This window comes from Octopus sinensis, linkage group LG8 (assembly GCF_006345805.1).
Source record: "Octopus sinensis linkage group LG8, ASM634580v1, whole genome shotgun sequence".
NCBI classification, from domain to species: domain Eukaryota; kingdom Metazoa; phylum Mollusca; class Cephalopoda; order Octopoda; family Octopodidae; genus Octopus; species Octopus sinensis.
Genome location: NC_043004.1, coordinates 107,034,054 through 107,061,518, shown reverse-complemented (window position 1 = coordinate 107,061,518; position 27,465 = coordinate 107,034,054). Strand labels below are relative to the sequence as shown.

Genomic DNA, 27,465 nt, shown 5'->3' with positions numbered 1-27,465 from the left:
GAGATTGGATAGAAGCAACATGATTGGTTTGATGATGGAGGAAGAGCAACAGATAGGAAGGAGACAGAATGAAAGAAGGGGGAGGGGATACTGGAAGTGGGTGGGAGAGATGAGCATATTTATCTTTTTTTTTTCTTACTTTTATTTTCTTTTTCTATTTTGATTAGATTTGAAGAATGAGAAATCTGAGAATAATATCAGTGAACTCGAGCAGTTGAGGAAGTTGTTGCAGGATGAGAGACTGAAGAAGATACAGGTAGGTATATATATATATTGTGCACGCGTATGTGTGTGTGTATGTGTGTGTGTGTGTGTGTGTGTGAGAGAGAGAGAGAGAGAAGCTTTTTGACAGTTTAGTCAATACTGCTGTGTTCATATCATTTTACATTCCTTTTAGCTAGAATTACTTTAACTTCCTATTTGAACGCTTATGACAAACACACACTTATTTACAAACCTTATCAACTAATGTTTACTAACACTGACCATCATTAGTGATACCACTTGGGTTTTAGTTTTTTTCTTTTTTTTAATTCCTTCTATCAGAAAATTTTCTACATGTTCTTTGCTCCCACATTACAACTGACATCCACCTTGAACATTGTCTGATATTAGAAGCCAATGATTTTAATTATCTGGAGAGCCTTGCATCAAAGTTATTTGTGTTGTCATCTTCAGTAATTTCATATAATTGGATGATCCACTCCACTGTTTGCACAATTTATGTAAACAAGATAGAATTTTATGGTCAGTTTTTAAACAATCTTTTCACTTTATGAGAGGATGGGTGGGCCGAAGTCAGTTGAGCCCTGTAAAAGTAGCTAAAAGGTTAAGGGGTTTGTATACAATTTGTAATGAAGGTGCCTACATCTTATAGGTCTGGGGCCAGAGCTCTAGTAGGTACCATTGTTCTTGTAACTAACCCTTGTCACCAATGCAGTATTGAATGATAGAGAAGAATTTGTATCAGTGGAGAAAACTGTTAATTGACAAGCATCCTATCCAGAGAAATAGATTTCATTTGCTTAATGCCATGGAAACCAGAGATAACTATTGGCCTTGTATTTGATCTCTTTATAGATCCTGGAAAAAAATTTAGCTTGGCCAATTTTGGTCTCCAGGGTCAACTGATCTAGAATAACTTGTAATTCAGATACACTACTCTCTTTATATTTCATTGCTCAAAATGAAAGAATTTACTTATTTACTGGCTGTGTGGTTAAGAAGCTTGCATTGCAACCACAATCCCTTGGGTTCAGTCCCACTGCGTGATACCTTGGGCAAATGTTTTCTGCTATAGCTCTATGACAACCAATACTTTGTGATTGAATTTGGCTGATGGAAACTATGTGGAAGCCCATCTTACACACACACACACACACATGTGAGAATGTGTCTGTGTTTGTGTTGGTTTGTTTACATCCTTGTTAACATAGAGACTGATAGTATAAGTAAAACTGGCATTCAGTTGGTTACGACAATGAGAGTTCCAGTTGATCCGATCAATGGAACAGTCTGCTCAGGAAATTAATAAGCCAGTGGCTAAGCACCCCCCCCCCCCGCCACACACACACAAACATGTACCCTTAATATAGTTGTCAGGGAGAGTCAGCATGACACAAAATATGACAAGGCCAGCCCTTTGAATTACAGGTACTACCTGTTTTTGCCAGTCAAGTAGACTGGAGTCACATGAAATAAAGTGTCTTACTCAAGGATACAGCATGTCACTGGGAATTGAACTCATGAGTTTGATTACTCTAACCACTAAGACTCATGTCTCTGGGGTTGATTTATTAGGCTAAACTTGTCAAGGTGGTGCCCCAGCATGGCTGCAGTCCTGTGACTCAAACAATTTTATTTATCTATGCACCCTTTTCAAGCCTAGCCAGGCTCATGGGCCCAGTTTCCCGGTTTCTGTAGCATATGTGTTCCCCCCAGTCCATCGCAGCATTACTCAAGAAACAGGAAGAGAGAGTGAGAGAAAGTTAAGGTGAAAGGGTACAACAGGGGTCGCCACCACCCTCTGCTGGAGCCTCGTGGAGCTTTTAGGTATTTTCGCTCAATAAACACACACAACGCCCGGTCTGGGAATCAAAGCTGCGATCCTCCGACCTCGAGTCCGCTGCCCTAACCACTGGGCCATTGCGCCTCCACAGTGACTCAAACAAGTATAAGATATATAATCAGAAGAAGAGAATAGTATAGTCTATCTAATCAGTTAAAATATCATTAAGGCAAACTTTTAACCACTGCTCTGATTATTTTCCCTCATGATTAATTTAACTCTCTTCCTACTTTCAAAAATGGTGAACTGATTGCATTAGCACTCAGATTATTCTGTCAAATCTAATGCTTATCTATTCACATTATTTTGAATTAATCCTGCATTATCTTGTAGCTTTCAGATTTCAGTTACTATTTATGTTTAGTATGACAAAAATTGAGTCGGTGCAAGAAGCCGGATCTGGCCAGTTTGAACAAAAAACAGAATATTTAGGCTGGATTAAATGCTGAAGGGTTAAACCAAGGCTGGATTATAATCCATTGGGGCCCTAAGTACTTACACTATTTTGGTGCCCCGTTATATATGTAATTCAAGTTATAAACAATATTAAATTTTTATTTTTCAAAATGAAACAGAATGAATAGTGAGATGGAAATAATGTTTATTTTTGTATGCTTCTACTTAAATTTTTATTTGAAATGTTTTCTCCTACTTTTTTTAATTGCAAAGTCTTTGATCAGATCCTCATTATGACACCGTGAACACTTCAAAATTATATTTCTAATCATATAAACCACTTTGAATATTATTTTAACAAGATTCAAGTGATTTCTTTGGTGCCATAAACCATTTACCATTTCTGTAGTGCACCCCACTTCCCTTGATGCCCTAAGCATGTTTTTATTTTGTTTAGTGGTTTAATGTAGCACTGCATTAAAGTTGTAAGAAATAGCTAATCTTGTTCAGTTTTAATCTCCAATATCAGATATTGTCTTGAAAGCTAACAGTTGTCATTGTTTCCTCTACCGATCTTTGTGTTTTTCTATGTCAGGCTGTGAATAAACTGGCTGAGGTGATGAATAGAAAGGAATTTGCTGACAAAAGCAAGAAACCAACCAATTCTAATTCAGGAGCCCTTCGCAAACGGGATAAAGAATGCCGTCGTCTTCAGCAGGAATTGACGATGGAGCGAGAGAAATACACTAAAATGGTTGAGAAGTTTCAGAGAGATATTTCTGACATGACTGCCCAGATGAACGATGAGATTCAGGCCAAGTCAAAGCTCCAGATGGAGTTGGATGCCAAAGACAGTGAGATTGAACAGTTACAACAGAAGCTCGCTAACCCTGACAACACTTCAGTAAATAGCGGTAGTGTTGAGGAGTTTGGAGCTGAGGATGGTCTCACAGGTTAGTATCTCGTGTTTATCTGTCTGATCGGTAATTGTCTAACTGGTTATATTGACATTTATGATCCTATGTATTTATAAGTCTCAGAGATATATCTGTTGCTTGCGTCCTCATTGAAATACCTGCTTTTGCATGTATACATCTCTCTTTTCCTTTGTCTGTTTGTCTATCTGTATGTGTGTGTGTGTGTGCATGCTTGCATGCATGCATGTGTGTGTGTATATGATGATGATTATATATATATAGATCTGCAACACTAACTTCAGGAAGCCAGACAGCCACCTGATAACCTATCAATCAGGTGACTCTGCAAGCCAGATTGATTTCATCCTCACCAGACAGCAGGACACAGGGTTGCTCTTAAATACAAAGACCCTCCCTGGTGAAGAATGTACCCCCCCCCCCAGCATTGACTAGTCATTAGTGACTTTAGACTTGTGGCCAGAAAGATGTCAAGAAGCAGACCAATCCAGAAAAGAAGGATTTGGAAGCTAAAGAACCCTTCACATGGTCAGAGATTTAGGGACACCCCCATCAAGAAATTTGATGAGAGGGAGGAGGAACTACAGACCTCAGACATAGAAAATAGTTGGAAATTCTTACAGGACAGCTTACTGAGTGCCACAGGCCAAGTCTGCGAATGATGCAAAGTCCCTTCCAACCTAGAGTAAAGTGGTGGTGGAATAATATGGTAGACAAAACCATTAGAGCAAAGAAACAGGCCTGGAAAGCCTAGAAGGGTGGGGGTAGCAGGGAACTGTACCAGATAGCCAGAAGGGAGGCTGGGTGACAGGCATACGTAGCCAAGGGCAAAGCAGAAAAGAAGGAGTTTGCCAATGTCCAGTGATGTGAGGACCAAAGAACTGAAGTATTTCGGATTGCAAGACAGTGTGCGAGAGAAAATTGTGATGTCACAGGAGAGAAATGTGTCCGCATGGATGATGGTGCACTTGCTTTTAATGATTTGGAAAAGAAAGAGGCTTGGAGAAGCCATTATGAAAGGACTGCTGAACATGGAGAATGAATAGGAGGAGAGCTTGCCAAATATTGACCCAGTAGAAGGACCAGCTCTCCGAATAGACAGCTCTCTGGTAGATAAAGCAATTAAGGGTATGAAGCCAGGAAAATCCCCTGGCCCATCAGGAATCACTACTAAGATGCTTAAAACATCTGGTGGTGTGGGCTATGGCCTGCTCACCTGTATTGTAAATCAGGTAGTTCATGATGGAGTCTACCCAATGACTGGCATAGCAGCACCATAGTCAACTGCTACAAGGATAAAGGTGATGCTTTAGATAGAAATTACTACATGGGTATCAAACTGCTGGATCAGGTGATGAAAGTCACGGAAAGGATCATAGCCAAACTAATTAGGGAGAGTCCACTTAGATGAGATGCAGTTTGGTTTTGTGCTGGGTAGAAGCACCACTGATGCTATATTCTTTGTATGGCAACTGCAGGAGAATTACCTAGCCAAAGATAAACCCTATACTTGGCTTTTGTGGACTTGGGAGAAAGCCTTTGACAGGGTCTCCCCATCCCTTATCTGGTGAGCGATGTGGAAACTGGGGATTAACAAATGGTTAATAAGAGCTGTACAGGCCCTATACAGAGATGCCATTAGTTAGGTTAGGATTGGCAATGAGTATAGTGAAGAATTCCGGGTAGAAGTTGGGGTCCACCAAGGATCAGCCCTCAGCCCCCTCTTATTCATCATAGTCCTCCAGGCAATAACAGGAATTCAAGACAGGTTGCCCCTGGTAGCTTCGAAGGGCCTTAGGGTCAGTGTCACAAAGACATGATAAATTGTATATCTTGTTGATGGATAATGTGGGTTGTTGGAGGATATGCAGCTTTTTGTGGAGGCAGAGCTGGTAGTTAGGGGTGCTGGGTGAATATGGTGGTGCTCTGTCGACAATAGTTCACTTGATGCTGGGTATTTCATCTCGGAGATCATGGAGTCTCCAGAGAAAACGAGACAGGAAAGTAGAGTTCTCTCTATCTCTGAATCTGAGTGAGTGCATATGCTGGGAGTATTTTCCTTTGAAGTCATTAGCTGTCATACCCATATAGTGCCTATTAATGCCATTGGATGATGTAAGGTTGGCTCTGTTTACTATGACCCTTGAGAGACAAGATCCATCTACAGGACACATGGTGGGGTTTCAGAAGTTTCAGGTTGGGGTTGGGGGTGATGTGGGTGCATTTTTATGTCTTGATGCATGTGATGTTGTCTAAGCAGGAGTAGCTCATCTTGACATTATGGGGATTCAAAAGTTTGTAATACTTATAGCCTCTGGTGCAGTGATTCTTAATTAACGACAGGAAGCCATTAGCTACGTTGGTGGAAACTTCTAGGTTGAAAGTGGGGGTTATACCATATTATTCTTCTCCTAATCCTTTTGGAGTGAGGAAAGGGTGTTTGGGGGTTGTCCACATATGTGAACTCATTAAACCGGCCCCAGGCCAAAGCATTGTTGTTGTGGGGGGCAGCCCTGTTAAAGATCTCTGTTGGCCAGGAGATTAGATAATCATTTACTAAGTTTCTAATTACAGTGGGGAGATGGTTTGAGTACTTGTAGATGTATACTGTATCTTCGTTAGGCTTCCTGAACAGGTAGTAATTTCCTGTACTGAGGTCTAAGATTACGTCCAAGAAATTGACTGTAGTCAGGTTAGTGGTAACCATTATGGACTGGCCGAACTCCTTAAATATTTTAATTTTTATCAAATCCTTCCTAAACTTGTCCATGGTGTGGCTGTCATCCCTGTAGAGGGCTGACCTATGTCTCTTGGAGGTATCCAAGTTGTATAACCCGACGAGGTCAGGCGATTTCAGCCCTGTCAAAGCTCCCCATTGAGACATTGAACAATGGCTTGCTTCTCTTTTCACCCAGAAGGAATCATTGTGGGCCAGAATTGACTTTCTGGCATTCATGATAATTCTGATGTCAAGGCCACTAATGCTGGTGTATTGCTCAGCAAAAGTTAGGGTCTTTAGAAAGCAAAGGATACTGGCATATGTCTCTCTCTCTCTCTCTCTCTCTCAAACACACACATGCTCACATGCACATGACTGACTTCTTTCAGTTTCTCTCTATCAGATCCACTCATTAGGCTTTGGTTGACCTGGGGCTATAGTTGAAGACACTTGGTGAAGGTGCCATGCAGTGGTACTGAATTTAGAACCATGTGGGCAGGAATCAAACTTCTTACCAGTTAACCACAATGCTCTTCCAGACACATGAGCGACCTATTTGTCATGGTAGCAGGGAGATCCTAAAACCATTGTGTTTTACTTGTACATGCTGGGCTCTGCTCTTGCACCCAGTTTTCTCTGATCAAACATTCCCCACATGAGGATGATATATATGTATAAATAAAAGTGAGAGGTACTATATACATATATATATATATATATATATACATATATATATATATATATATATATATATATATATATATATATATATATATATATATATATATATATATATATATATATACTAAGCAATTAAGGGTTTAGCAACGAATTGCCTTACCACACACCGAATTTAGAAATAGCAGTCAAAGAGATTATAGCTATTTCTTCTACTAAAAGGGAGATCACAGTAAAGACACAGCATTTGAAAGGCAAACATAAACAGGCAAGAGAGAATGAATTAACGGCAATCTATCATACAGTTTTAAGTCACCTACGGACGTACGTTTCGAGATCAAGTCTTAGGAAAGCATAAGAATTAGATAACTCTACTTTACCCAGACTTCTTCTTTCATCAGCGCAGGATACAAACAATCATGAATGATTGAATATTGAATTTTGAGATACTAGAAGGCACCAACTCAACTCAGTATCAGAGCGAGCTAGAAGCCACAGCTAGTATCACCAAATTCAAAGTATGAATGAAAGCTTGTGTCACCAGTCTCTTCTACATACTATATATATATATATATATATATATATATATATATATATATATATATAGTATCTCCCTCATACATCCACACTTCATAAATCTTTCATTCTTGTCTCTCAGTTTCTCCTTATTTTTACTCTTGCATATAACTATAACTTAGTATGTTTATATCTGTTTTAGTAGATAATGCAATGTCTCATTGGTTGTTTCTCTTTCCCAACTTTCAGACAATGTGATGGAAGGTCGGTTGGCAATCCCGCACAAACCTAATACCAAGAAATTAATTTGGAAAAAACAGTTTGTGGTTGCGAGTAGCAGAAAAATTCTTTTCTATAACACACCGAATGATAAACAGAATTCTGATCCTGTCATGGTTTTAGATATTGAGTAAGTAATTTTTCCTTCATCCCAGACATTAAGTTTGCAATTTTATCATTTTCAGCATCAAATACAGATGCAGCCATCTTGCAGAAACGTTAGCATGCCAGGCAAAATGCTTAGCGGCATTTAGTCTGTCTTTATGTTCTGAGTTCAATTTCTGCCAAGGTTGACTTTGCCTTTCATCCTTTCAGGGTTGATAAATTGAGTACTAGTTGCGCACTGGAGTTGATCTAATCAACTGGCTCCTTCCCCAAAAATTTCAGGCCTTGTGCCTTGAGTAGAAAAGAGTTTTATCACTATCATCATCATTTAGCATATGCTTTCCATGCTGCCTAGGTTTAGATGGTTCGACTGAAACTGGTAAGCTGGGAAGCTGCACCAAGTTCCAGTCTGATTTGGCATGGTTTCCAAAGCTAGACATTCTTCCTAATAACAACAACTACACCAAGAATGTAAAGGGTACTTTTCTTTATGTACCACCAGCATCAGTGGCAATTATGTGACACCGGTATTGATCCCAACTAGAAATAGATATTGAGCAGGCATAGCTCTTTGATTGAGAAGCTTGCTTTGCAACCAGGGTTTTGAGTTCAATCCCACTGTGGGACACCTTGGACCAGTGTCTTCTGCTACAGCTCGGGCTGACCAATGCCTTGTTATTGAATTTGGTTGACGGAAACTGTGTGGAAGCCTATCATATATGTATGTCTTTGGGTTTTTGCTTATCCATCACTCAACAACTGGTGTTGGCTTGTTTTTCTAGCCAACACTACAACTTAGCGGTTCAGCAAAAAGGAGCCAACAGAATAAGTAAGAAATCTCAGTACTGAGGACAAGTTATTCGACTAAACCTTTCAAGGTGGTGCCTGAGCATGGCTGCAGTCCAATGATTGAAACAAGTAAAAGATAAAAGAATCCTATTTTAGTATAAGGTTCCGAGTAATCCATTCTGAATCCTGGATACTGGGTAACTAAGCCAATATTAATCTCAGATACTAGTTAGTTAGATCAATATTAATCTTAGTTATTATGTAATTTAACTATTTTCCTCCCCTTATATTGAATAACAGGCTTACCTTCAATTCTACAGAGTAAAAATCTGCTCCTTATCTAAAATACACATGCACATATATATGTATACATGTATGCACATGTGTGCATACACAGACAAACACACACATGACAGAAGTAAATAGACCCCTTATAATCATTAATCTGAAATTATACATTGAAATTATTTGTTAATTGTTATATGTGAATAGCACAATCACTTTATTAACTGTAGAAAGTGGGATCCCAAGGTTTTCTGCAATTTCATGCTATGTCCACCTTCAGAATGATCCACAATATGGCCTCTTTGAAATTGAGACAGTTCCAAGGTTTCTTTTGTACATACCATGATTAAACACTCACTTATAGAACCTGAAACATAAAAATGTCAATTAATAAAATATATAAACCGTTACAAGTGAGAATGAACATAAAATGATGTTTTATGGTTCTCTATTTACTTCTGTCATGTCTGTGCACTCACACGTGCATGCACTCACATATACACACACACACACACAAACAGATATATATGTATAAAGGAGGAGAGAGAGAATGTTGTAACATTGATCAGGGTTATCAATATGGGTGAGACACTTCAAAATATATTGTGAGTAATAACCAGAAAAATTAATCAACTGATCACATTGGAGTTATCTCCCTTACTTGTTTGTTTCTTCAATTTTAGTTTTAGCTCATCTTGGAGGAGATTTTGTTTAATACTTGCGTAGGCAATCACGTTTCGTCAAAGATTTTCAACACAGTGTATGGCATATGCTGCATTTCGATAGATTTAGATGATATCATTTGATTAGAAATTCTGTGTTGTTCAAGGCTGTGGTTACAGAAGCAAACAACTATGAAAAGTGGAATATTACTAAGCACAGATATTTTATCAATAATCAACAACTGCTTAGTTTACTCTCCAACCCATTCGAACAGAATACGAAATACAGCAATTATGTTTAAAAAGAAAATGAATAAAAAGAAGGAAAAAAACACAAAAACGATAATATATGGAAACGGTTGGAATTCTTACTTCACTCTTGTCTTCAGCATCTTTGAAAGGTCAAAGCTATCTCAATTAGAATGCTGCAGTTTATATCCTTGAACTTCTTTGTCTGACCTTTGTCTTAGTTGAGGATGTCAGCAATTTAAGAGGGAACTTCTGTTTCTAGCTGACAGTTCTCTTGAAATGTTTCCAGACATTCCTATCTTGCATATTCACATCAGTGCAGTGTGCATGTGTCTGTGCACACGAGTATAAGTAATTATACATACATACATTAAAATGATAATTATATGTGTATATAATTATTTTAAGGGAGCAAAGGCAAAAAAAAAAAAAGAAACCGACTTGGTGGAAAATGCCGAGGCTCTCTGATGCTACCAAAAAACTCCCAAAATATACACGGATTGTAGTCAGGCGAGTGAAAGGACATTAAAAAGACTTCATGTTAATTGGGAATTGGGTCCAATTTCTAGATTAAAGCTGTAAAAACAGGCTTTTTTCTTTTGGCCCTTCCTGCCTTAATTTAATTATTTACACACACACACATATATATATATTATATATATATATATATATATAATTCTTATCTTAATGTGTAAATTATCTATAAATTTTTATTGCATGCTAACTACTTGATAAAAGTCATTAACATGATTTTATCCTTATATTCTAGTATATATATATATCATCATCATCATCATCATTTAGCGTCCGTTTTCCATGCTAGCATGGGTTGGACGGTTTAACTGGGGTCTGTGAAGCCGGAAGGCTTCATCAGGCCCAGTCAGATTTGGCAGTGTTTCTACGGCTGGATGCCCTTCCTAATGCCAACCACTCTGCGAGTGTAGTGGGTGTTTTTTACGTGCCACCTGCACAGGTGCCAGACAGAGCTGGCACAATGGCCACGAACGGATGGTGCTTTTACGTGTCACCGGCATACAATTTTAAGTCACCTACGGACGTACGTTTCGAAATTAAGTATTATATATATATATATATATATATATATATATACATACATACACACTCACACACACACACACACACACACACACCTTTTTTCTTGTTTCAGTCATGGGACTGTGGCCATGCTGTTGCACTACCTTGAGATTTTAGTTGAAAAAATTGATCCCCGTGCTTTTTTTTTTTTAAGTGTGGTACTTATTCTATTGGTCTCTCTTACTGAACCACTAACTTACCGAAACATAAATCGACACCAGTTGTCAAGCAGTGGTAACACGCACACACACAGGCCTTTTCCAGGTTCTGCCTGCAAAATCCACTCACTAGGCTTTGGTTGATACAAGGCTATAGTAGAAGATATTTGCCCAATGCCCAATGTGTCACGCAGAGGGACTGAACCCTAATCATGTGGTTGACAATTTACAGTTATGAGCTACAAATAGTTTCATACATTGAAGATGTTATCTAGGCAGGTTTTAAAAACATGCTTAGTGTCTCCAAGTAATCTTCAGGCATTGAGCACATGGCCTGTACAAGTTACTAATCAGGACAATAGGAAAAAAGAGAAATCACAGCAAAACTGAAACAAAAGTGCTTGAAAAAAGTGGAAGGGTGGAAAAAAATAGAAAAAGAAAGGAAAAAAGAAGAGAATTAGTCATTTCCCCTTTGAGTGTGCAGTAATGAGGTTAGAGAAAGAGTCTAAAGTCTGCAATGCAGCTGTTGAATCAGGGGAAGGTAGTGATCTCCAATTCTCCAAAAGAAACTTTTCCATATTTTGTATTTGCTGGAACTTTCTGATCTGAAATTCAGCAGTGTGGTCGAATTCTTAAATGTAAAAGGGATATGCAACTTTTCAACTATGAGGCGTAGGAGTGGCTGTGTGATAAGTAGCTTGCTTATGAACCACATGGTTTTGGGTTCAGCCCTACTATGTGGCAGCTTGGGCAAGTGTCTTCTATTATAGCCTCGGGCCGACCAAAGCCTTGAGAGTGGATTTGATAGATGGAAACTGAAAGAAGCCCGTCGTATATATGTATATATATGTGTGTGTGTGTGTATATATATATATATATATATATATATATATATATATATTTATATTTGTATGGTTGTGTGTCTGTGTTTGTCCCCCCAACATCACTTGACAACCAATGTTAGTGTGTTTACATCCCAGTAACTTAGCAGTTTGGCAAAAGGAACCGATAGAATAAGTTCTAGACTTACAAAGAATAAGACCTGAGGTCGATTTGGTCGACTAAAGGCGGTGCTCCAGCATGGCCACAGTCAAATGACTGAAACAAGTAAAAAAGTATGCATCACTTGCAACTTTTTTATCCATCAACATATGACATGAATTATTCTATGATTTAACCACTTGATTGTAAGTGGTATGGAGTTGGATAATCCTGTATGGAGTTTGAAGACCAACTTAGTGGCTTTACTTTTGTCCATGTCCTGGAAGAGGGCAGGCAGTTAGGACAACATTTGAACTTGCTTTTGCTTAATGTGATGTAATACTTCTTTTCAGTTAAGTTATCACAGAGTATTGCTGTAACTTTTGCCTCATATATAACAGAGCTTACCATATGTCCCTAGCTGGTTGGAGAAGTCCAGGGTCTCAAACGTTACAACTGAGAGTGGGCTCTTGGTGATATTTACAGGTAATGATCTTCTTCATATCGGGGCAACATCTAGATAATTTAAGTGAATATCTGTTAAACAGTCTTTCTGTATTTGTGATTTTCTGGATAAGTAATTCCCAGAAATGTCTAAATAAGCATTTTCCTCAAAATCACAAATACAGGAAGATTTTTAACAGACATGCAATTAAATTATCATATAGCTGCTGCCCCAATATGAAGAGCATCATTGCCCATAAACACCACCAAAAGCCCACTCCAAGTTGTAACGTTTTTAAAAACCTGGAGCTTGTCCTCCCAACCATGGTGTAATAAAACTCCATTATATACCAGGCAAGTTACAGCAATGCTAAATGATAACCTAACTGAACAGAAGAATTTCGCTGTTATGCGATGGCAAATTCAAAAGATGCTATGCCAACCACCTTGCCCATAAACACCACCAAAAGCCCACTCCAAGTTGTAACTGTTAAAACCCTGGAGCTTGTCCTCCCAACCAGTGGTGTATGATAAACTCCATTATATACGAGGCAGAAGTTACAGCAATGCTAAATGATAACCTAACTGAACAGAAGAATTTCGCTGTTATGCGATGGCAAATTCAAAAGATGCTATGCCAACCACCTTCTTTCTAGCAATTGGACAAAAGTCAAGCTAAAGAGTTAAGAACATAATTAAAAAAGAAAGCCTGCCATAAAGAAGCTCATATCATAGGCTCTCCATTAAAAAAAACACACTTAAAATGGTTAAATGTATGACAGAATGTGAGCACCTAACCTAAAATAGCAGTTAATTTTACATCTTTGCCCATTTGGATATTTAAACAATAAGTTGGTTTCCATTGTTGTTTTTGCTTGATAGAAAAACTAGATCCAAATAACCTTTGGACTGTGCTTCAATATATTAGCCTATGTATTGGTCTACTGTGGCGTTTAATAACATTTATTTATAGAATTTAATGAAAATGTGTCAGTGGGATGATCAGTGGTGCTAGGAGTGTAGCAAAGAAGGCAGACATTAAACGATGATGATGATGTGTGTGTGAAATAGCGTATAAATTCAAATGTCTACCTCCATATTTTAAATTTACAATCTGTTGTTTTTGTGTAAAGAAATGTGAAAAGATGAAACATTTTTATGTTTCCTAATGGCATAGTTAAAAATAATAATTGTCATAATTTAACATCCATGTTCCATGCTGGCATGAGTTGGAGAGTTTGACGAGATTTGATGGGCCCAAGGGCTACATCATGCTCCAGTGTCTGCTCCCGTATGGTTTCTATGGTTGGATGTCCTTCCTAATGCCTGTCATTTTACAACATATACTGGGTGCTTGTTTCAAGCTACTAGTCTCTTACACAGTTTTGTAAGACTATAAAGCACAGGTTGAGCAATTTTATGCTAGAAGATGCAGTGAAAGATGGGTAAAGATGTGAGAAAAAGGGCTGGGACAGAACAGGTTTCTTGCTGTAGAGGAGCTACGTGATAACTCACATTTTAGAAAAGAAGGTAGGAGTTAGGAGTGATTGAGTGGAGCCAGAGAATGATGGCATTTCATTTTTCTTTATGTTCTGAGTTCAAATTCTGCCGAGGTTGACCTTACCTTGCATCCTTTTGGGGTTGATAAAATAAATACCAGTTAAACACTGGGGTCGATGTAATTGACTCATCCTCTACCCCAGAATTGCTTCCCTTGTGGCAAAATTTAAAACTACTACTACTACTTTTATTATTATTGTTATTATTATTATTATTATTAAGACAATGAGCGGGCAGTATCATTAGCATGCCAGACAAAATGCTTAGCGTCATTTCATTCATTTTTACATTTTTTAGTTCAAATTCCACCGAGGTCAACTTTGCTTTTCATCCTTTATGGGTTGATGAAACAATTACCAATCAAGTACTGGGGTTGATGTAATCAGCTGACCCCACCCCCAAAATTTCAGGCTTTGTGCCTAGAGTAGAAAGGCTATTTCTTCTGGTTATTTATACTCTGAGTTCATATCCTATCAAAGTCAGTTTTGCTGTTCACTCCTCTAAGGTTCATAAAAGAACCACTCCAAGTACTGAGATCAATAGTATTGACTACTAACCCCACCGCTCAAAGTTACTGGTCTTGTGTGAAAATAAGAATCTATTATTATTATCATCATTATTATTTAGCTGTAAGTTGGCTCAGGAATAAATGCTTTGTAATATTTCTTTTTGTTTTTTGAGTTCAAATCCCACTGAAGCCACCTTTTGTCTTTCATGCTTTTTAGAGTCAATACATTAAAGTACCAGTCAAATACTGGGGTTCATGAAATTGATTTAACCGTTCCTCTCAAAATTGCTAATCTTGCAAGAAATAAGCTATCCAACATAGCCGTCCACATAGTTTCAGGTTCCGTCCCACTGGGTGGCGCTTTGAGTAAGTTTCTGCTTCTGTAGCTATGAGCCAACCAAAGCCTTGTGAGTGGATCCAATAAGTGGAAACTGAAAGAAGCCCGTTGTGTGTATCCATTACTGTCTCCTTGTCCTGATATCATGTGATGGTTGTAAACGAGCATCACTGTCATACTGTAAGTGTCCTTGGGTACAAGACCAACAAATTTGAAGGGAGGGGCAAGTCAATTACATTGACCCCAGTACTTGACTGGTACTTTATTCTATCAACCCCAGAGAGATGAAGGCAAAATTAATCTCAGCAGAATTTGACCTCAGGATGTAATGAGTTGAAATCATGACAATGATAATCTTTATCTGGTCTGAGTGATATTTTTCTAATTTTTTTTTTTTTGTTTCCTTTAGTAAATTATTCCATGTACGTCCAGTTACTCAAGGAGATGTGTATCGAGCTGATTCTAAAGATATTCCAAGAATATTTCAGGTAATTATTTATTATCACATTTTCTAAAAGCTCCGTTACAACCTGTTATCAAACCTTCTTGACACTGTGCAACAGCAAACCATGTTGAACTTCACTACCCCACATCATATGGTAGCGCACCACTTTATGCTGTAAACACAATGTCATGCTATATCACCCCCCCCCCCATGCCAACTATTTTGTAACAAAACCATACCATTCTGCATCATGCTATAAAGCTGGTGCTCTGTTGGTTATGATGGTGAGTGTTCCAGCTGATCTGATCAGCTGAACAGCCTGGTCATGAAATTAATGAGCAAATGGCTGAGTACACCACAGACACATGTACCCTTCGTGTAGTTCTCAGGGAGATCCAATGTGACACAATGTTACAAGGCTGGTCCTTTTTGTATTACAGGTACAACTAACTTTTGCCACCTGAGTGGACTGGAGCAACTTGAAACAAAGAGTCTTACTCAAGGACACAATATGCCACCAGGAATTGAACTCATGACCTTACGATCATGAACCAAACACCCCAAACCATTTAGTCACATGCTTTCACACCTCACGCTATACCTCAAGCACCCCACGCTGTACCACAAACATCTCACGCTGTACCTCATACACCTCATGCTGTACCTCAGATGCCTCATGCTGTACCACAAACACCTCACGCTGTACCTCATACACCTCATGCTGTACCTCAGACGCCTCATGCTGTACCACAAACACCTCACGCTGTACCTCATACACCTCACGCTGTACCTCAGACGCCTCATGCTGTACCACAAACACCTCACGCTGTACCTCATACACCTCATGCTGTACCTCAGATGCCTCATGCTGTACCACAAACACCTCACGCTGTACCTCATACACCTCATGCTGTACCTCAGACGCCTCATGCTGTACCACAAACACCTCACGCTGTACCTCATACACCTCATGCTGTACCTTAGATGCCTCATGCTGTACCACAAACACCTCACGCTGTACCTCATACACCTCATGCTGTACCTCAGACGCCTCATGCTGTACCACAAACACCTCACGCTGTACCTCATACCCTCACGCTGTACCTCAGACGCCTCATGCTGTACCACAAACACCTCACGCTGTACCTCATACACCTCATGCTGTACCTCAGATGCCTCATGCTGTACCACAAACAACTCCGCGCTGTACCTCATACACCTCATGCTGTACCTCAGACGCCTCATGCTGTACCACAACAACCTCACGCTCACCTGTACCTCATACACCTCATGCTGTACCTTAGATGCCTCATGCTGTACCACAAACACCTCACGCTGTACCTCATACACCTCATGCTGTACCTCAGACGCCTCATGCTGTACCACAAACACCTCACGCTGTACCTCATACACCTCACGCTGTACCTCAGACGCCCTCATGCTGTACCACAAACACCTCACGCTGTACCTCATACCCTCATGCTGTACCTCAGATGCCTCATGCTGTACCACAACACCTCACGCTGTACCTCATACACCTCATGCTGTACCTCAGACGCCTCATGCTGTACCACAAACACCTCACGCTGTACCTCATACACACATCTGCTGTACCTTAGATCCTCTGCATGCTGTACCACAAACACCCTCACGCTGACCACTCATACACCTCATGCTGTACCTCAGACACGCCTCATGCTGTACCACAAACACCCTCACGCTGTACCTCATACACCTCACGCTGTACCTCAGACGCCTCATGCTGTACCACAAACACCTCACGCTGTACCTCATACACCTCATGCTAAATGAAGCTATATCATATACGAAACCACTCTGTACTATAACACACTGCACCACATTCTGCTCTGTGACAGTACAATTCACTATATCACATGCCACCATGCTGGTGTAGATAATTCTGAACTTCACTAATTACATGAAGTGCAATTACACTTGAGCACATCATTACTCTGGATCCCACCTCACTTTACTTCACTTCACACATCACACTCTATCATGCTTCAAACTATAAGTAACCAAACATTAGAAATAGCTCTGCTCCAGCTGGTCACATTCTAGAGTCCCGTGTTTATTACTGCAGCCAGTTCCAGTTTGTTTATTGACAGAGACCAATAAACTCTGCTTTCCTTAATGTATCCGGCTGGCAAAAGGTGTCTGCTTTCATAGTTGAGTGATTAGTGGTGGGAGAGAGAGATCCAGTTTGGTTTGCAAGTTCCAGCAATGTGTGATTCTCTGCAATCAAATTCTGTTAACTTCTATGTCTCTCCTCTACCCTTCCTTCTCACCATTCTAATCACTCACACTTCTATCTCTGCAGATTCAAGGTGCCTTTCACTCTTCTTTGTCTTTTGGTTATTCACATGCAACCATGACATACCATACATTTCCTGATTTAATCCATCAAACCTAGAATTAATTGCAACCTAGAATACACTCCCTAATTGGGATGTGGCAACTTAGTCTCCTTTAGCAGCACCAAAAAAATAAATAAATAAATATCAAGGAGACAGTCTTGTACTACACCTTCCATTGTGTATAAAAACACAGCTAAAGCACTTAAAGTTTCTACAAATACTAACTCAGATGATTTCCTATAACAATTTCATATAACATCACAAAAACTGAGCTCCACAGACTAAATTTCTTGAGGACATAACCGCTTGCTTACACAACACCATTCAGCTCATTAACTTCCCAACTATAAACTCTATCCATTTCCTTACCATCTTAGAGGTTCTACAAAAGTCTGGATGTTGCCTTTCCTCCACTGACTTTTTTAAAGAAGAAAGAAGTGATGTTTTAACACTGTGTAATAATGCGATGTTTGTTAAACAGCTAATGACACTGGCCAAAGGAATTGGAATGCATCGTGTCTGTGATTCTAATGTTCTGCATCAGTGAATTTGATGATTCATGTCCCTGGTAACTCCAACCCTGCCCCTCCACCTACATCCTCACTTCTGCTCAATGTGAGTTGGGATGTAGGAGCGATCTCAGAGATTCCTGAGAAAGCTTATGAGAAAAACCATTTTGCATCTTTTTTGTGTGAATGCATACTCACACTCATGCACACACACACACACGTATGTATGTGCACACATACATGCTCTCTCTCTCTCTCCTCATTAAGAACTACTCATTTTGATATATGTGCATTCACCCCCCACCCCCCTACATACATACATGCTAAATCTTCATGTGGCAGAATGAAATATATTGAGTAAAATAATAAAAAACTAATAAAAATGCTTTGGTAAGACCAAAATCATTCCAATTTCCTATTGACCAATTGATTTTTTCCAATAAATGTTTATTGACCAGTTAATTGTGTTTCGTGACTAGTTGTTATTTTGTTAATGTTTACTAATCAGTTAATTTTTTTTTTTTATTACAGATTCTCTATGCAACAGAAGGAGAAAACAGAAAACCAGGCGAGACTGCACAAGAAAGTCAGGTCAGTGGCTGTTGTTTGTTTGTTTCTTTTTTTTTTTTATTGTTTAACCCCAGGACAGAGCTGATCAAGTAGACTTGTGATCAAAGATGTTTCAGGAATGACCTTCCTGTTTTTTTTAGGAATATCTAGGGCTGTGCTCTTATTTTTTTTTTAATTATTAAGATATTGTTAAATGGAGATTTGACTGCTATTTCTTGCAGATCAAACGACCACATAGAGACTTTTTTTGTTGGTTTGAGTTATGTTAGATTTTGGTGGCTAAGAAATTTTTTGTGAAGAAATAACTGTCCTCAGGTTGAGTTTTCTGTGTGACAAGTGCACCAGACGTTTTGTATGCATGAGAAAGGACGTGTTTTCTTATGCTGAAACTACATAACACTTGTAGATAACTACAGATTTACTGTATCTTGTAACCATCCTACTCTTAAATAGTTGGTGTCAGACAGTCATCTTAATGTAACATCAACATCATGATACCAGCATTCATGATGTCTGGATTGTGACTATCGACTATCCTTATATCCTATAGTCTGTGTAACAGCTGGTTCCATTTGCACGGCGCATCCCGTGCTCCACATTCGATGGCATAAAAGAGACACAGGCACATTGGCTGCACTCTCATTTCAACATTGCATATTCAGGGAAAATGTTTCCAGTGCATTAAGGCTTGCAATATTTGACTCTTTAGCATTCAGATTATTCTGTCAAATGCAAATTTACATTGTTCTCAATAACCCATGCTTTATCTCATAGCTTTGAGATTTTGACAATGCGATTGCTTATTTTTAGAATGGCATTGTAGGATAGGTGTGAGAGTCCAGATCTGGCTGGTTTGAACATAAAATAGGTAGAATATTTTGGCCAGATATGGCAAGTTTGAATGTTAAGGGGTTAAAGTAACTTTGCAGTATATTACAAGAGTCCCCTAACTATATCAGAAAGACTTGCAGTTTATAAAAAGTGAGCAGTACAGCTGCACATATTGTAGAGTCAGGCAAGTTAGAAGAGACAGTCTGGCTTAAAATAAGCCTCTAGTAGTGAGTGTCAGGGACAAAATTATCTTAGGGAAGATTTAACTTTGCATATAGGACCTGAGGTGGTTTTTTTTTTTTTTTATAGACATTTTTTGAAAAGGCAGCTTTTTTATATGCTATCAAATATGATAGCAGACTTTGTACATAATGTTGTATGACTGCTATGCAATTGCTAGCCCTTTCATCTTATTTCTTTACTGCTCACAAGGAGCTACACACAGAGGGGACAAACAAGGACAGACAAACGGATTAAGTCGATTATATCGACCCCATTGCATAACTGGTACTTATTTAATCGACCCCGAAAGGATGAAAGGCAAGGTCGACCTTGGCGGAATTTGAACTCAGAACGTAGCAGCAGGCGGAATAACATTAAGCATTTCGCCCGGCGTGCTAACGTTTCTACCGAACCATATAATGTTAGAGTTGTAATTGTACACAGCATACAATAACTTATGTTTTGCAATATTCTCTGGTGTCACATAACATGCATTGAGCAACTGATTTGTCTCATGGCCTGTGTTGTACAACTTATGAATCTTACATGTTATTACTCTAAAACAGTGGTCCACAACTGGGGTCCATATGGCCCTTCGGACCATATAAGATTTTGTTGTTGAAATTTATCTCCAATAAATTACATATGCATCTACAATACACAGAATATTTAAAGAATTATTTTTATACAATTCCTAATAATATTTAATTAATATTAGGAATTTTTAAAAATCATTGAATGGCTCGGAGGGTCCACTCAAGCAAAATAAAAATCAAAGGGGATCATAGATAAAAAATGGTTGAGAAACTCTGCTTTAAAACCATGTGGTTGCAAAATGATCTTCTTAAACCATGATTCCTTATGTTGGCCCAAATTTATAGGGAAAGGGTATTGTTGATTGAATCTATCCTTGTTTATAACTGATACTTAATAAATAAAAAAAATTAAAAAATCTGGAGGTACAAAGAGCAAAGTGTACATTGGCAGAGTTTGAACTCAGATCATTAGCAGAAATCAATACTGGAAGATAATTATTTCATCACTGTATGATTTCTACAAATCCACTAATTACTTATAATTGTTCTTTATATAATTAAATTTCATTAATTTTTTTTCCATTTGCAGGATCGAACGGGTTTCTCATACAAAGGACATGACCTAATTCCAATTCATTACCGTACCCCTGCGACCTGTGATTCTTGTAACAAGCCTGTCTGGCACGTGATACACCCTCCCGCAGCTTTAGAATGCAAGCGTAAGTACACCTTGTCAGGCTACCACTGTCTCTTCATAATCTACCTTTTAAGCCATATAAGTTTGCTTTCTCAACATTTTTTTAGCAATTGTTTGCTAATCCATTAATAAAATAGTCGGATTAGGTTCAGCTGGAGAACTTCCCCAGACAACCTCTCTTTTACTAGTTTCAGTCATTTGACTGCAGCCATGTTGGAGCACCGCCTTTAGTCAAGCAAATCAACCCCAGGATTTCTTTGGAAGCTTAGTACTTATTCTATCACCAAGGGGGACACACAGTTGGCATATACATACACATACATATATACGACGGGCTTCTTTCAGTTTCTGTCTACCAAATCCACTCACAAAGCTTTGGTTGGCCCAAGGTGCCATGCAGTGGGACTGAACCCAGAACCATGTGGTTGGTAAGCAAGCTACTTACCACACAGCGACTCCTACGCCTCTATCAACATTGGTTTCAAATCTTTGGTACAAAGCCGGCAATATCACAAGCTGTCAGTACTGAACTGCTATTTATTTTATTAACCCTGAAAGGATGAAAGGCAAAGTCAACCCCAGTGAAATTTGAACTCAGAACATAAAGACTGACAAAATGCCACTAAACATTTTGCCTGGCGTGTTACCGATTCTGCTAGCTCACCACCCTACCACCTCTAATAATATATTGGTTTCAAATTTTTGGTACAAAGCCAGCGATATCAGGGGACCTCACTCCTGAACTGCTACTTATTCTATCGACCTCAAAAGGATGAAAGGCAAGGTCTACCCCAGTGAAATTTGAACTCAGAATGTAAAGACAGACAAACTGCCACTAAACGTTTTACCTGGCATGCTATTATCAGTTTCAAATTTTGGCACAAGCCCAGCAAGTTTGGGCAGGAAGGTATTTGATTCTATTGACCCCTAACTGGAACGTATGCTATTGACCCCTAACTGGAACGTATGCTATTGACCCCTAACTGGAACCTATGCTATTGACCCCTAACTGGAACGTATGCTATTGACCTGGAAAGGCTGAGAGGCAAAATCGACCTCACTAGCATTTGAACTCACAATGGCACTAAGCATTTTGCCTGGCATACTAATGATTCTGCTAATCCACCACCTTGCAACCTTTATTAGTATTGAGTAATAATAGAGATGGACTAATTGTTATTTGAGAAGATTAACATCAATCACTCCCCAAAATCTTCAGAGTCTGGCAATGATTTCTTTTATCTTCTACTTGTTTCAGTTATTGTGCTGAGCCCATGCTGGGGTACTGCCTTGAACGGTTTAGTTGAACAGTTTGACACCAGTTTTTATTTTAAGGCTGCTACTCATTCTTTCAATCTCTTTTGTTGAACTTCTTATTTACATTGATGTCAACAAAGCAACACTGGTTGTCAGGCTCTGGGGAAGGGGGGAAAAGCAAAAAAAAAAGAAACACACACACAGTTTTCATCTATCAAATTCTCATTTGTCAGCCTGGGGCTATAGTAGAAGACAGCCAAGGTACTGTTTCAGTGGAGCTGAACCCAAAACCACATAGCTTCTTAAGTACGTAGCTATGCTAGAAAAACTCCCACCAAAAAACACCAAACAAGTTCAATGTTTAGACAATAAGGTCTGACTACTTTTAAAGGCAAGTCTGGCAGAGTATTAACTGATGTTACCCAGAATATGTATTTGTGCTGAGGATAAGTTTTTTTCTCTCTCTCTCTCTCTCTCTCTCTCTCTCTCTCTCTCTCTCTCTCTCTGTCTTTTGCGCTGTTTCCTTCCTCCCTCTCTCTTTTCCTCTTTCCTAAAGAATTACAATAAAGATGGTAATAATGTGGGCATTTACATATTTAAGATGGGCTGAAAATGTTAATGAGGTAGTAAAAATGGACTTTAGAGGTTAAGAACCACTGATCGTATGAAAAAAGGAGAGATTGTATCATGTCTCTACTCCCACGCCCAACAAAATATGGAAAGAAATTATTAAAGCAATGTTAAGTAAATGTGATTAAATGTTATCTTTTCCAGGATGTCATGTAAAGGTACATCGAGAACATCATGAAAAGGAAGAAGAATTTATAGGATATTGTAAAGGTAATGTATATTTATTCAACTGATTCTATGGCCTCTTCTGGCAGTTCAGGTTTCTGTTTTGATCTGCCATATTTTGCAACTACACTGTCACATATACACGTATGCAAATATATATTCATATCTATCTATCTATCTATCCATCCATCCATCCTTATATGTATGCACAAACTTATAGTTGTGCTTGTGTGCACAAGAATATGCACACTTGTCAGAACAAGCAGCAATACTCACAATAAGTGCTTGTGAAGGTACTTGACCCAGTGGTTAGAGCATTGGGCTCACAATTACGAGGTTGTGAATTCAATTCCTGGACCAGGCTGTGAGTTGTATACTTCAGCAAGACACTTTATTTCATGTTGTTCCAGTTCACTCATCTGTAGAAAAGAGTTGCAGCATCACTGGTGCCAAGCTGTATTGGCCCTTTGCCTTTCCCTTGGGCAACATCAGTGGCTTGGAGAGGGGAAGCGGGTATATATGGCCAACTGTTGGTCTTCTATAAACAGCCCTCCCTGGACTTGTGCCTCAGAGGGTAACTTTCTAGGTGCAATCCCATGGTCATTCATGAGCAAAGGAGGTCTTTACCTTCTTTTAGTGCTTGTGGTTGGATTGGATTGCCCATGTTCCGTCCACTGCTGGACGGAGGCCTCAGCATATTCTCTCCACTAACCATGGTCTGATGTGCAGGCTGTAAATTTGAGCTTGAGGTCATACTGGGTTGATGAGCCTACTTTGTCACATGGCTTGGCAGTGGGGGGGGGGGGGCAGTTTTTATACTCTCACTCAAGAGTAGCTAAGTTGGTTCCATGTGAAGTCCAATAACATACTCTTGTCTCTTTGTTAGTGACCAGTTTATATTTTAGTTGTAAGAAAATACTGATTAGTAAATCATCACATAAAAGCTATACCACATTACTCAGCACGTGTACACACTTCTCTTCTCCATATACACATTCATGTACTTACCACTATACCACATTACTCAACACGTACTTGTACACTGATCTTTACTCAGCACATAGATCCATGTACATGCTACTCAACAGTGTCATACATGCACTCATCACAGTACTCAGCACACATACATGTACACATTTATACTATTGAACAGGCTCATGCACATACCACACTACTCAATGCTCACATATTTGTACACGTCAGGCAACTCAGCACTGTCAGATATGTACACTGTACACTACTCAGCACTCTTATGTGTATATCACATTACTTCACACACACACACACACACATACACACACCCTATATTACTCAATGTATGCATACATGCATACACGATTGGTACTCCGTTGGTTACAGTGATGAAGGTTCCAGCTGATCTGATGAACAGAACAGCCTGCTCGTGAAATTAATGTGCAAGTGGCTGAGGACTCCACAGACATGCATACCCTTAACACAGTTCTCAGGGAGATTCAGAGTGACACAGAATATGACCTGGCTGACCCTTTGAATTACAAGTATGACTCATTTTTGCCAGATGAGTGAACTGGAGCAATGTGAAATAAAGCATCTTGCTCAAGGACTCAATGTCTATCAGGAATCGAACTCATGTTCTTACAATCATGAACTGAATACCCTAACCATTAAGCCACGCACCTTCACAGCATACACCACACTACATGTACTCCTTATATTATTCATCACACATACACACCACAGTATCCAACACATATTCAACACCTCACCACTGTTCATATGTTTGCATGTCACATTAGTGGAAACTGGTTCATGTCATTACTGCAGTCATGTTCACCACAGCATGCTAAACATGTACTTAACACCATGCTGAACGCATGTATGACACTGCTCAAAACATATGCATAAAAGTACTCTAAACAAACATCTGTACATCACACATAGGCTCAAAAACCACTTAAAACATTCACAACACCATACCAGGCATGTGTACAACAACAGTCCAGGCATCAACACATCCCACCACTAAATTCTCAAATTACTATATTTTGTAGTATAAAAGATGCATGGGCATATTAGTCACATCCCTTTTACAACAGCGCATATACAAGAAAAGGTTCTTTTAGTGCATTAAAGCTTATGGGAGGCCCAACTTTGCACTTAGGAAGGACCCAGAATGATTTCTTTTTTTTTTTTGAGACATTTTTCTGGGAAGGAAAAAGTATGTTGTATATGCACCCATGCACCCATTTATAGCAATATATATGCCTTGTAGCATCTCATTCACTTTCTCTATTATTTTTCAGTTAACTACGACATTCAAGCTAAGGAATTATTGCTGTTGGCGGAATCCTCAGAGAAACAAAAGTCCTGGGTGCAACATTTGGGGAGGAAAATTCCTAAGAAAGGAATAACTCCGGCAGGATCAAGGTATGGAAATAAAACAGTAGATTTTATTAAGTATTTCATTTTTGTTTTTGTTTTTGTTTCATTGTGATATTTCTCTAATCCACCCTGATTGTTGAGGTTGTCAGCCATGGTATTTATCAGATGTTATTTGTTGGAGTGGATCAGTCACTCGAAATAAAATTAAATGCTGAATTACAGGAAATACAGATTGTATGATGTTTGTGTAGGAAATTGGGTGTTGCTTAGGCGTTGGATGTGGAAGATGATTCAAAGCTGGTTGGAAAGAAATGAGGTGAGAATATTCTGCTGAGTATGTAATGTTAGTTTGCATGAACACTAGAAGACAATTGAGCTGGAAGCTAAACTGAGTGTGTCGTGTGCCAGAAAGAAGCTGTTCTTGGAGAATCATGTGATGTCGATGATGCATATGGTAGTAGACATTTGGATAAAGAATTGTCAAGATATCCAAATGGAAGGAACCTATGGTACAAGAAGAAGTGGTGGAAGCTGATCTCAAAAAGTTGATTATCACAGAGAGATGACAAAGGACCCAGAGCAAGTGTTGCAGTGCTTCGGAAGACCCAGTAAGCATGGAAAAGTCGACACAAAATAATTGCATAAAACCTTCCAGTGTAGTTTTATGTGATGCCAGGAAAAGGTTGATCTGTTTTTTTTATTCTAATGATTAATTCTACTCAATCGATTATGTGTTTTGATCAAACTCTGTGTTGTGTTGTATAGTCAGTGTGTATCTTATAAATATTCTGTTATGTTATGTTATAAAACTATATTTTAAAAATGCCTAAAACTAGCCAATAATAGTTATATTTTTAATGTAACTATATCGCTGTTTTAACTATTTCCCTTCAAACTTTTCCAGTTTGCCTATTTTGTATTATAACTATATTCTATGCCAGAGATGGGAAGAGGTGTTGCTTGGGCTGACATTTATGAGTACGTGGTACTCTTTTGGTACTCTTTTTAAAGTTAGACACTCTTTCCCGCAACTCAAATGTGTTGGGGCTTTGTGAGTTTTGTTTTACAAATGTCAAATGACTTCTTGTTGAATATAGCTGTTGTTGGTATATCATAAGTCAGCCTGGAAGGTACCGAAAGTTAAACTGGAAGGCATGCAAGTTTGTACTTATGTACACATGTTGTAGAGGATAGGTGTATTTATTCCCTACTCAACTTTTTTTCAGTTTATATGAATATTTATGTAACTTAAATTAATTTATGTAAATATTATTTATGTAAATTAAATTGAATATGTTGTGAAGACTGTTTATGAGTGTGTACGTATAGATAGGGAGTGTGTCTAAGAAACAGTTGTTTTTGCCATTCCCTGTGATTTATTATTTAATTATTTCTCAAGAATTTATTTAACCTCACCTTTGTACTATATAAACTGCTAAACACCTAAAACATTGCATGCTCTGATTAATTTTGCAAGAAAATTCAAGAGGGTTACCTTAAAATCTCATCACAAGCTGAGCTAATGTACTCTTGTAGCAGCAGCATGAGCACTCTTGGACTTTGGCTGCCCACATTATGGATTTTTGCTTTTGACAACCCATTTCATTCACCACATGATGGTTGGATCTATTTGGTTTTGCTTGGATTGCCCATGTTTTATAACTGATAAACAGATGCTAGGCCAATTCATCATGCCAAAGATGTGAGCAGTCTAAGCAAGACCAAATGGCTCCAACCATCATGTAGTGAACCAAAATGGGTGGTCAAAAGCAAAAAGCCACAATGTGAGCAACCAGCATCCAAGAGCACTCATGCTGCTGCTTCACTCTTATGGAAAAACATAATAATAAGCATGCTCACTGAAGCAGAGCTTCAATATTTTGATATACACTTACAATCCTTTAAAAATCTCTTCCCGAACTAACTGTAATTATATAGCTGTGTCATTATTTACATTTATGTAATGCAGTGTGCTGGCTGAATCGTTATTATGCTGGACAAAATGATTGGTAGCATTTCTTCTGGCTCTTTATGCTCTGAATTCCTATGCCAACTTTACCTTTGAAATAAGTAGCCATTGAGTACTAAGTGTCAATGTAA

The 27,465-nt window shown here is 38.7% G+C and overlaps 1 protein-coding gene across 5 annotated transcripts in view; it reads left to right on the top strand.

Moving 5' to 3' along the window:
- Positions 1 to 27,465, top strand: part of LOC115215193 (rho-associated protein kinase 2) — a 217,590-nt gene that overhangs the window by 181,034 nt on the left and 9,091 nt on the right. For all 5 annotated transcript variants that reach the window (XR_003881955.2, XR_003881956.2, XM_029784383.2 and 2 more), the window contains exons 27-34: positions 168 to 256; positions 3,060 to 3,417; positions 7,562 to 7,721; positions 15,174 to 15,252; positions 18,628 to 18,687; positions 20,845 to 20,974; positions 22,984 to 23,049; positions 25,287 to 25,410. Coding sequence is in view for 3 of the 5 variants with exons in the window: in XM_029784383.2 (XP_029640243.1) it covers positions 168 to 256; positions 3,060 to 3,417; positions 7,562 to 7,721; positions 15,174 to 15,252; positions 18,628 to 18,687; positions 20,845 to 20,974; positions 22,984 to 23,049; positions 25,287 to 25,410 (1,066 nt within the window). In the remaining 2 variants the exon portion in view is untranslated. The remainder of the gene's footprint in view (positions 1 to 167; positions 257 to 3,059; positions 3,418 to 7,561; positions 7,722 to 15,173; positions 15,253 to 18,627; positions 18,688 to 20,844; positions 20,975 to 22,983; positions 23,050 to 25,286; positions 25,411 to 27,465) is intronic.